At 36.9% G+C, this 12,441-nt stretch overlaps 2 protein-coding genes across 2 annotated transcripts in view; both read left to right on the top strand.

The window, feature by feature from the left end:
• Positions 1–6,496, top strand: part of LOC121385497 (ETS translocation variant 4-like) — a 49,227-nt gene extending 42,731 nt beyond the window's left edge. The window contains exons 6-7 of the mRNA XM_041516197.1: positions 4,166–4,371; positions 6,053–6,496. Of these exons, the coding sequence (XP_041372131.1) occupies positions 4,166–4,371; positions 6,053–6,496 (650 nt within the window). The remainder of the gene's footprint in view (positions 1–4,165; positions 4,372–6,052) is intronic.
• Positions 6,497–6,766: 270 nt separating this feature from the next.
• Positions 6,767–12,441, top strand: part of LOC121385496 (glutathione hydrolase 1 proenzyme-like) — a 26,175-nt gene continuing 20,500 nt past the window's right edge. The window contains exon 1 of the mRNA XM_041516196.1: positions 6,767–6,833. Within this exon, the coding sequence (XP_041372130.1) occupies positions 6,767–6,833 (67 nt within the window). The remainder of the gene's footprint in view (positions 6,834–12,441) is intronic.

Here is a 12,441-nt window from a genome sequence, read left to right as displayed (position 1 = left end):
ATTGGGTGTCAAACTATGGTAAATGCAAATAAAAAAAAAAAAATTGATGATCAACATCAGTATAAAAATTCAGCAGTTAAATTAAAACACAGTGTAAAGAATTGTGCAAAAAAAAAAAAAAAAAAATCACAGATAGATCAAATTAAAATTTAGAGTAAAAGTCAGTATCGAAGTATACACACTATAGACGTAAACACGATTTTGTACATTATGTCACAACGAACACACACACAGCATACACATATTGAGATACATTTATTGATTATTATTAAAGTAGGTATTATTGTTAGTTACATGATTCATTCATTCATTCATTCATTCATTCATTCATTCATTCATTCATTCATCCGTTTGATTCTTTCGTTCGTTTGTTCGTCCATCCATTTTCTCGTGCGTTCATTCATGCATTCACTACTCATAAATTCACACAACTGGCTATTACCTGTTACGTTTTAACTGAAAGTATTTTCCCTTAAACTTTGTTGTTTGTTGTATTTGTATGTTTGATACTTGTTTTATTTTATGTAGACACATTTGTGTCATTGGTTGATTGATTGATCAATTTATTCATCCATCCATCCATCCATCCATCCATTATTCATTTACATTCATTCATTCATTCATTCATTTTTTCATTCAAATGCATGACTACATTTTATTTTTAATTAACACTATTTGTCAAATTAAAAACACTTTCTTAGCAACCTTTAAAATTGGTTTCGATAAATATTTGTCAATCGAATTAATATATTACCTGCGGTTATAATTACAAAATGTAAACAGTGGTATTATACAAGGAATCACAACTACACCTTCATCTTTTTTTCTACCACCGGATTGATCGCCGCCACGCGGACAGTAGTGCTATAGCCCGATTGATTGCCGACTTGGCGTGTTTGGTCTGGAGATCTCGGCTCATTGTGCATTCACAACAAGGTTTCAGCAATCTCATTAAATGAAACCGTATTGCGGCTTGATTATTCAAGTACGCCAATTGCAAAGCCAAGGCAGTATCAAGCCCATTGTACTGTCTGGCGAAAAGGCTTCGTCCTGGCTCAAAAATAGTCAAAAGATCTTTGATTGATTGAGAGTACTGCGATATTTGACTTTAAACAAACAGATAGTTGTTGATTGTTATGAAGAAAAAAAGGACTCGATATCTTCTCATGTTGTTTATTTTTATTTCTATGACAGATTAACCTTATTTTTAATATTTCATAGTTAATTGTGGCATACAGCTGTTTTTAAAAAAAAACCCCGATTAAACCTAATAATTTCGCTGTTTGTAAAAAACGATTAAATCCAATAATTTCACTGTTCGTAAAAAATCATTAAACCTAATAATTTCGCTGTTTGTTAAAAACAATTAAACCCAATAATTTCACTGTTCGTAAAAAATCATTAAACCTAATAATTTCGCTGTTTGTTAAAAACGATTAAACTCAATAATTTCACTGTTCGTAAAAAATCATTAAACCTAATAATTTCGCTGTTTGTTAAAAACGATTAAACTCAATAATTTCACTGTTCGTAAAAAATCATTAAACCTAATAATTTCGCTGTTTGTAAAAAACGAATAAAGCCATTAATCTCATTATGGCTGTGTTTTTTGTAATATAAATGTTAATGTTTACAGATACAATCATATGATTCAATGCACTAATTTAATACCTAATTATAACTTAATTGCAAAATATTCTTAATATTTGTAAGAAAAAAATATTTAATTAAAACTTAAAATCGGATATTATGGTTATTGACAACACTACTGCTGCTGCTACTGCTACTACTACGACTATTACAACAAATATCATAATAATAATAATAATAATAATAATAATAATATCAATAATGACAGTAATAGCAGTTAACAATAATATGTAATAACAACAACAACAACAACAACAACAACAACAACAACAACAACAACAATAACAACAATAATAATAATAATAATAATAATAATAATATGTACTATTACTACTACTACTACTGCTGCTGCTGCTACTACTACTACTACTACTACTAATAATGTTTATGTATGATGATTGTTAAATTAAAAAATATTTTGTGAACTGTAGTAGCAAATTATTTTTATAAATGAAAACCTTTATAGATTAATATTAAAAAATGGCTTGTAAATTATTATTTTTATTTTTAATTTTTTCTAAAAAGATTTTAATCCTACTAAGTTCTTTTACTAATTGCTATTTTCAAAATTCTGTCCATTCAACCCCCCCCCACCCCCGTTAAACTAATTATCTATCTATCTAATTTCTTTTTGACAGCCCAATCTAATCTAGCGACCAAATTTAATGAGTAGATTTTTTAAATTAATATTATATTAATTAGAGATGCGCATCAAAATTTTAAAGGCCCACTATTTAATTTTTGTATGTAAATTTCAAAATTGTCCCCTTAATTTTTTCTTTCCCGGAGCAAGTCACAGGCTATCCAGAGACAGGCCCCGGGACGGACATGCTCGAAACTCTAGTGGTATATGAGCATGTAAACATTATTCGCACTCGCACAAAATTGAACAGCAAACAATCTAAAAAATTAGAACATGACCTACGTACTCAAATACATTTACATCTCGTGATAAACTGGTTATATTAATTTTAGTACCCATTATCCTCTAAGTCTAAACAGTTAATTTGTATCTTTAAGGAAACTGTAAACTTGATATCATTACTTTGACAGGCAGACAAAGATAGCCAGAGATGTAATTGTTTTGGTGGCATGCAATCAACTTATAATCTTTACATTTCTCCAACAAACAACGAACTTTTGTCAGAAATGTATTCAATTGCCTTATGCTAGGCTAAGACTGTCAACTGTCACGACGAAGTTGGCGAACTCGGCGGTCGCGTTGTAATTTCTCAGACACCCCCCGACTTACGACGGGTGCGCTCAGATTAACAAATGTGTTTGAGACTTCACCTTTAATTTGTGGCTGAATTCAGATTGATTTCCAGGCTCCCTCACGTTGGTGCTTTGTTCTCTGGGGTTTTCTTCTTTAAACTTGTGTAGATACTGTGTGCAAAACACGAGTTTATACATCTTTCTGTAATATAACGTCCTTCCTACTGAACTATAATAAATTATGTTTTCCAGTGGGGAGTATGTAGGTTGTAATATTTAATATTTACGGATTAAAAACAGCTGCGGCTGTCATTGGTAGTAATATGTGACATTGGTTATATATGCCAATACTATTATCCATTGACAATAAATAAATACACTTATTTGTTATACAGTTGTTATGCAGTATATACCAGAGGTTGAAACTAATGCAGAGTACCCCCAAAATTGGAACTTCAATTTTCAGCAAAAATTAGGGTTACAAATAAAAACATTAATTAAATCTATTAAATTGTACGTGACCCCCTCGTTTTCCTGCAGATAGATTAAATGTGAGGTGCCACACTTTGTATGGGTGTGTTGATACGCTGCTTATATCAGTTTCATTAGTAAACGTTAACATTATCGGCAGTAGGAATTGATTTGGTCCGATGGAACCTGTAGTTTGATATGTAGCCCTTTTAAATAATATTTAACTTTCATTCTCTATGTCTGAACTAGACTATAAAACTCCTTAAATTTTACTTGCAAATAGAACCTGTAATACGAAAGATATTTAATTCCGTTATATAATTAATATATTTCGCTATAATATAGGTATTGTCAAAGTAAGCAACACAATAATTATTAGTGACTCAGTCTGTGTGGGTATTTTCTAATTGTTAACAAAACCCCGACCCCAAAACATTCACCCCAAAGTTTCATCTATGTTTGTTATTATCCTTTCAGATGGGGGTGGGGGTGGGGGGCGTCACGTAGCCCAGTGGTACAGCGCTCGCTCGATGCGCGGTCGGTGTGGGATCGATCCCCGTCAGTGGGCCCATTGGGATATTTCTCGTTCCAGCCAGTGCACCACGACTGGTATATAAAAGGCCGTGGTATGTACTACCTTGTCTGTGGGATGGTGCATATAAAAGATCCCTTGCTGCTAATCGAAAAGAGTAGCCTATGAAGTGGCGACAGCGGGTTTCCTCTCTCATCTGTGTGGTCCTTAACCATTTGTCTGACGCCATATAACCGTAAATAAAATGTGTTGAGTGCGTCGTTAAATAAAACATTTCTTTCTTTTTTTCCCTTTCAGATGGCATTGAGATGAAGGCCGAGTTCTATCGAGATTTCTACCTGGAGCGCTACCATCACCGGGACGGGCCGCCGCCGTCGTACCAACGTCGGGGGTCGCTGCAGTTGTGGCAGTTCCTCGTGGCGTTGCTAGACGACCCCTCCAACGCCACGTTCATCACGTGGACGGGGCGTGGCCTCGAGTTCAAACTCATCGAGCCAGAAGAGGTAGGCATGGCGACGATATTTAGTTGGAAAAGAAAGAATAGAAATTGTTCATTGTGTGTGTTAGAGTGTAATATGTAGTTTATTGAGAGAGAGAGAGAGAGAGAGAGAGAGAGAGAGAGAGAGAGAGAGAGAGAGAGAGAGAGAGAGAGAGAGAGAGAGAGAGAGAGAGGAGAGAGAGAGAGAGAGAGAGAGAGAGGAGAGAGAGAGAGAGAAAGAGAGAGAGAGAGAGAGGGGGAGAGAGAGAAAGAGAGAGAGAAGAGAGAGAGATGAGAGGAGAGAGAGAAGAGAGGAGAGAGAAAAAGGGCAGACAGAGAGGAGAGCAGGGAAGGAGAGAGAGCGAGAGAGAGAGGGAGAGAGAGAGAGAGAGAGAGAGAGAGAAGAGAGAGAGAGAGAGGAGAGAGAGGAAACAGAAAAAGAGAGAGAGAGAGAGACACAAACACGGATAGGGAGAAAGGAAGAACAAAAAAGGGATGGAGTGGAGAAGAGAACAGGGAGAGGAGAAGAGAGGAGAGATAGAGAGAGAGAGAAAGGAGAGAGAGAGGGGAAGGGGGGGGCGAGAGCGAGAGAGGGAGCGAAGAGAGAGAGGACCAGAGGAGAGGAGAGAGAGAGAGAGAGAGAGAGAGAGAGAGAGAGAGACAGGAGAAGAGAGAGAAAGAGGAGAGCGACCACAGATACACACACCACGGAGAGAAGAGAGAGAGGCGGAGGAGAGAGAGAGAGAGAGGAGGGAGAGAGAGAGGAAGGGGAGAACCTACACAGAGGAAGAAAGGAAAGAGAGAGAGACAGAACCATCAACCAGAGGGAGGGAGAGGACAGAAAGAGACAGGGAGCGAAACACATAGAAACAGAGAGCGAGACAGAATAGAGACAGAGAGCGAGAGAGAGAGAGAGAGAGGGGGAAAGAGAGAGAGAGAAGGGGGGATAGAGGAGAGAGGGAGAGAGAGAAGAGGACGACAGAGAGAGCGAGGACAGAGAGAGAGAGAGAGAGAGAGAGAGCGAGAGAGAGAGAGAGAGAGAGAGAGAGAGAGAGACGACAGAGAGAGAGAGAGAGACACAGAGAGAAAGAGACACACACAGGACAACACACGGAGAAAGGAGAGAGAGAGAGAGGAGAGAGAGAGAGAGAGAGAGAGAGAGAGAGAGAGAGAGAGAGAGAGAGAGAGAGAGAGAGAGAGAGACAGAAAGAGAGAGACACAGAAAGAGAGAGAGAGACACACACACACAGAGCGAGAAACACAGAAAGAGACAGAGCGAGACACAGAAACAGAGAGCGAGACACATACAGACAGAGAGCGAGAGAGAGAGAGAGAGAGAGAGAGAGAGAGAGAGAGAGAGAGAGAGAGAGAGAGAGAGAGAGAGAGAGAGAGGGGGAGAAGACAGAGAGGGGATAGTGGGAGGAAACAAAGGGGGGGGGGGGGGGGGGGGGAGAAAAAAAAGAGTTAGTGAGGGAGTAAGAGAGTGAAAGTGGAGAGAGAGACCCCACACGTCTATTATTATTCGTAGCTTTGAATGTATACACATTTTTTTATCTGAAAAAACCCCCACACAATTACGTGAAAAACTGCATTCCTCAAAAAGTTCAAAAGTAGAAGCTCGCACTTCTCAAATTAAATGGAGTTAATTTGTGCCTGTAAAAACCTCCGAAAGACTGTATTTTTTATTCTCTCTTTAATTTCTGCAGGTAGCTCGCCGATGGGGCATACAGAAGAACCGCCCGGCCATGAACTACGACAAACTGAGCCGCTCCCTGCGCTACTACTACGAGAAGGGGATCATGCAGAAGGTGGCCGGGGAGCGCTACGTCTATAAGTTCGTGTGCGACCCGGAGGCGCTGTTCTCCATGGCGTTTCCGGACAACCACCGACCCATCCTGAAGAGTGACAGCCACAAGGAAGACTTTTACAAACCGCCTACGAGTCAGCCGGCGGAGAGCCAGAGTCTGCCGCTAGGCGCCGCCTCGGCGCACTCGTCGCCGCCCATTCCAACAAGCATGCGCGCTGCGTTCGGCATGGCGCCCCAACACGGAAACATGTCGATGATGTCCGAACAACACCGGTTACACTACATGCAAGAGATGCATCGCATGTACGGACCCAATCCTTATATAGAAGGATGCGTTTATTAGTGCTGACAAATGGAAAGATAATGTTTTTTTTTTAAATGTATGGAATTTTTGTCTTATCGTTCTGTCCCTGTTGTGTTTTCTGGTTCAAACAAGAATTCTCGTGCAGGGTGGACGTGTCTGAGGTTTAAACAGATGAGGCTGCGTAAAATAGAGTTATCTGTTCCTGGGTTTTTCATCTGTAATTTTTGTGGCAGGTTGGAGGATTTCTGATTTGAGGAAATAGAATGTTTTGGGTGGAATCAGCACAGAACAGTCAATCAAACAAGCCAGATGTTTTTAGATGCGTCAACAGAGTTGCCTGGTTGTTGTTTTTTCCCTCCTGTTATTGCAGAAGCAGGTAAGAGAAATCTGTTTGGAGAAAAAGCATGTCTGGAATAGAACTGAGACAGAACAACCAATCAAATAAGCCCAGTGTTACTACAGTTTGGCGTAACGAAAAACGAGTCGAGCCATTCGGAGAAATTTATACATTCTATTTCGAGGAAGTAAATGTAGTGACTGCGAAGTGTTAAACCAGTCAAAGGACAGAGCTCTCAGAAATTTAAATGTTCAGCTTTGAAGAAATAAATGTTCTAGTTGAACAAACACAGAACAGCCAATCAAACAAGCCCAATTTTATTACACTTTGGCGAAACGAAAGACCAGTCGAACTAACAAGAGAAATTTAAGCATTCTGTTTCGTGACAGTAAATGTTTGGGGAAGAACTAACGTAGAGACAGCCAATCAAACAAGAAGAATTTTTGACAGTTTTGTGAAACGTAAACCAATGAAAGGACAGAGCTCTCAGAAAGTTTAATGTTCCCCTTTAAAGGAATAAATGTTCTCGCTGAACCAGCACAGAACAGCCAACCAAACAAGCCCGATTTTATGACGGGCATACCGCACAAATGAGTCAATCCATAGGCTAATGGTGACACTATTTACGTAATATTGATTTTATGACGGGCATACCGCACAAATGAGTCAATCCATAGGCTAATGGTGACACTATTTACGTAATATTGCTTTTACGACGGGCATACCGCACAAATGAGTCAATCCATAGGCTAATGGTGACACTATTTACGTAATATTGCTTTTACGACGGGCATACCGCACAAATGAGTCAATCCATAGGCTAATGGTGACACTATTTACGTAATATTGATTTGAAAAATGAGTTACCACTGTGGTATTAATGTTTAAAAAGATACAAATTTCATTCATGACGGAATTTCATTTACAATACATGTCATGAATCCTATAAGGTAAAATGTTTAAAATTATATTCCCCTATAAAACAGACGAGCCGCATTAATTATAAACCAGAATAGATTTGTTTAGCGACCTTCGTCAAAAGTTTTATGTTTTATATAAATAAATAAAAAGCACAAGTTTTCAAATCTCAAATTAAAAACTAGTGCACTACCATCGAATAACTTCGGACACCATCGGGAATCTCCGGATAAAATCGGATATCATCGGATACATTGGATGGTTGAATATTTCCACAGTCTAAAGCGAATAGGAACACGTCACGATACAAACACTGGCGTTCATATATGAAAGACATTATATGCTTTGTAATAAAACTTGTATTGAACTTGTAAATACCACTTTCACTTGTGTAGGATAGATCGTTCATGTATCACAAAAGGTGGTTTGACAAGGTGCGACTTCTAGTAACAATTTGTAGCAAATGATTTAGCTATGTCGTCATGGATTTAATGGAAATATTTCAAGTGCTGTCCATAGACTTGAAGTTCTGTACGTGAGAAAGGGCATTCTTTTCATGAACGTTTAATGTCGGACTATTCTTGACATCTGGAACAGTAACTATGTTTTAAATGTTAAATATTATTATTAAAAAACAAACAAAACAAAAATAAAAATCCAATTAAATGTACATATTCACTAAAAGCGATTTTACTGCACACTACACAATATAAATGGTGTTTTTAAGTAAACTGAGTTTCATGCTAGAACTCGTTACTTCAAGTTGCACAGTGTAAACACACCTTAAAACATGTAGCTCTGGAATATGAAAATGTTGAACACTTAAAACCACATCTGCATTTACACTGTTGTAAGAACTGCTAACATATATGTATATATTTAACATTTATATATAAATGAAGGGAAAACCCAACATTATTCCATATATATTATAGATATTTAATAATCATGAAGGAAAACTTACATAAATGATTATGTAATATTCATGAGAACACAATTGTAATATAGATATGTAATATTCACGAGGAATATTGTAATATAGGTATTTAATATTCATGTCTGTGTTTTAGCATTGTAATTACCATATTCATAGATGTCTAAATTATTATTTATTCTCCAATTTATGTATAATTATTGTTTTGTACTTAAAAAAGGTATTTATATTTTCAAAGTGCTCACAGTTTGGTTTGATGTTGATTTATGACTGTAAAGACTGTAATGCATTTTCCTGGATATGGGTATTAAGCTTCAAATGTGGCTTAGAAATGTCGGTGGCAATAGGAAATTTATTTATTATTATTTTAATTGCTTTAGTTTTACAATTTGCAAATGCAATAAAAGTATTGGTCATCGTTTTGGTTAGAAGTCAAAACGAGACTGTGGTATTAAGAGACATTTTCTTCTAATTTGTTTTTCCTTGCTTATAGTCAATTAAGGTTCAAGCACGCTGCACTGGGCACACACGCCCCAGCTATCTGTGCTGTCTGTCCAGGACAGTGGGTTGGAGGTTGGTGAGAGAGAAATCGGTGTAGTGGTCTTACACCTACCCAATGAGTCGTTAAAACATATGTCATGTTGCCATGTTAATTTTTTTTTACAATGAAGCCTTGCTAGGTGAGGTGTGTACATAGAAAAGCGTGCTTGAACCTTAATTCGATACGAGGAAGAAGGAAGGAAATGTTTTATTTAACGAGACACTCAACACATTTTATTTACGGTTATATGGCAGTAAATAATAAGTTTATTTTATTAAACAACATTGATTCATTAATCATCGGCTACAGTATTTGATGTAAACAATTTGATAAATCTAACAATCAGACTTCAGAGGAAACCCGCTACATTCTTCCATTAGCAGCAATAGATCTTTTATATGCACTTTCTCACAGGCAGGACAGCACACACCGCTGCCTTTGATATACCAGTGGTGGTGCACTGGTTAATAAACAAATAAGATATAAATTCATTATAGCCTTATGTGTTGTTCTCATTATTATATTAATTTTGTTGTAGATCACTGCATTGCACTGTATGTTTAAGAATGTTGGTCGAGTAAAACCCTGCAGTCAAAGGGAGATAATTCTGATTCTGATTCTCGTTTAGGAGTGTTTTTATTGTTCAGTCTTGCAGTGTTAAAAGCTATATATTTATTATAGCTCCTATGGGACTTAGCTTTTAACACTGCAAGACTAACACTAGTAATTTTACTGATAGCTGTGTAAGAATTTAACCAAACTGTGATGACGTATCACTTTAATGTGTAGCCATATTGCTTCTTTTGAATACTGTAGGACTCTGTCGTTGGCAGGACTGTCTAGCGAAACATGACACAAATGCCCCATACCCATACAGTAGGACAAAAAGATATACTATTTGGAAGGTGTAACGAATCTTGTAACATGTTTACTAATTTTAGAGGAAGTAGTTTTCAATATTAATATTTTGTTGAGAAACCAAAACTTTATATCTCCACGTCTGGCGGCGCTACTAATTAAATAGACTTTAGATATATTACCATTTATTTATTTATTTATTTATTTATTTATTTATATATTTAATACTGCAGCACAAAATGGATATATCTCGTTTTTATTGTGTTTGTGACCAGTTTTGCACATCTCAATTGTGGTTTGTGGTACTAATATAGTACGGTATAGAAAACAAAGAAACTTTAATCAAAAATAAAATCATAATGATCGTGAATGAGAATTGAGTATTATTATCATGTTTTTTAAACGTATTTCGTGAGTATTCGACACACAGTATTTTAGTTAAGAACCATTATATATTAGTGTGCCAATGTCGATGTTGATGCTTTTGTTTTTAAATACAGATCTCATAAATGACAATTGTGACTCTTAATTAAAAAAGAAGCATCATTCAACCTTCTCTACCACATTAAAGGGATCACATTCAAACAACAAACATGATCACAAAGGGAAATAACTCTTGGGGACATAATACTGAGGTAAGGGCGTCAACTCTCTATATTTTTGTAAATAAAACATATATGCTTTTAAATTTATTTCATGTTTCTGTAGTACTGAGTAACAGTAATGCACTCTAATATAATTACAGCGCCTTACATTGCCTATAATAACTATCAACTAAGGATGGTGTTGAAATTAAAAAACAAATTCAGTTTCAAGATGTGCATTCAATGATACCCCGTGTTTTACAAGACGACATGACAAACAATGACAATGTATAAACTACATGTATCCTGTCTATTAGAAAGTGCGTATAAAACAGCCATTACTTTTTTAACTGTCGAAATAACCATCTTATTTTAGACACCACAATGTGCTGAGGTGGCGTTAAACAAAGGATCCTTCCTTTCGCTTCTCTCGTATTTAAACTATTGTTTGACGAACATATTTTACAAGATAATAAGAAATTAAACCTCTGATTTAAAAGTTAGAGTCGCACGGCTGTTGACCTAATAAATAGCTCCCCCACCCCAAACCCCTCCAACAACCCTCCCCCAAACACACACTATTTTGTGTGTGGAATTATACTGACCAACAAAACAAACGCAAGCACTAATATAGTCTTAATTTATTCAAAAGCATTCAGTTTTGATCCTATTAGTATTTGTGTCTATTAAAATTATCAATATCTTGTGAATGTTAGGCTCATTTTGACAGTCGTGTATCTAAATGAATTGAAAAAAAATGTAGCGGGTTTCATCTCTAAGAATATATGACAAAATTACCAAATGTTTGACATCCAATAGCCGATGATTAATAAATCAATGTGCTCTAGTGGTGTCGTTAAACAAAACAAACTTCTTTTCTTTTAACTAAATGAATTGTATCGTGAAAAGATATCATCGTTTCTTTTGTTGCTGAGTATATATACACTTAATTTGTCAACCAACTACTCATTCGTCATGTCACACGTCATCAATATTAAATTGAAATATAGCTACATATATAAGCGTACGAGACAGGGGCATGGGGGGAGGGGGGCAATTGCCCCCCCCCCCCCCCCAACCCGCCCAATTGCCCCCCCCCCCCCCCCCCAGTGCACACAAAAAACTGCGAGAAAAAATGATACAGATATTCGAGCAAAATGTGCTAACCTGAGACTTTTTTACCATGTATTTCCATCATTCTACCCTGAAAATTAGTTGTAATCCATGTAAAAATGCGTAGTGATCGTTTACAATCCTATATAACTGTTTGACAGTGATGCTAATACGAACAAGTGTTATTCCGATCCAGGCATTTCCAGCTTGCCCCACCCCCCCCCCACCCCACCCCTCTACAAAAATGGGAGCCCGTACGCCTATATCTACGTAGCTATAAATGAGAAAAAATAACTTCGTTCAATTTGGCTCCAGCCAGCTGTTAAAACATTTTGTGCCAAACGGCTAATGGTAGCGAGCGTTACCTAAAGAGGAACGTACTCTGGGTGTTCATTTCAAATCATGTTTCCTTTAAAATAATGTGTGGTTATGTTAAAATACGTGTGTAAATATTTTCCGAAGAACGTTTGTCATCTTGTCATTATAAATATTCATTGCACCATAATTCCTGAGACACTTTCGTCTGTAGTGAACAAAGTTTCAAAATTAAACCGTGCGAGTCTTATTAGGTCAAATGCTGCCGTGAAGTTAAACAGTTAGTTTGTTTTCTTAAACGACACCATTAAAGCACATTGATTTATTAATAATGTCAAACATTTGGTAATCCTAACTTAGAGAGGAAACCCGCTACATGTTTCC

The sequence above is a fragment of the Gigantopelta aegis genome, chromosome 11, assembly GCF_016097555.1.
Source record: "Gigantopelta aegis isolate Gae_Host chromosome 11, Gae_host_genome, whole genome shotgun sequence".
NCBI lineage: Eukaryota > Metazoa > Mollusca > Gastropoda > Neomphalida > Peltospiridae > Gigantopelta > Gigantopelta aegis.
Note: the sequence above shows the minus strand (reverse complement) of the source record. Positions and strands in the feature narration are given on the sequence as shown.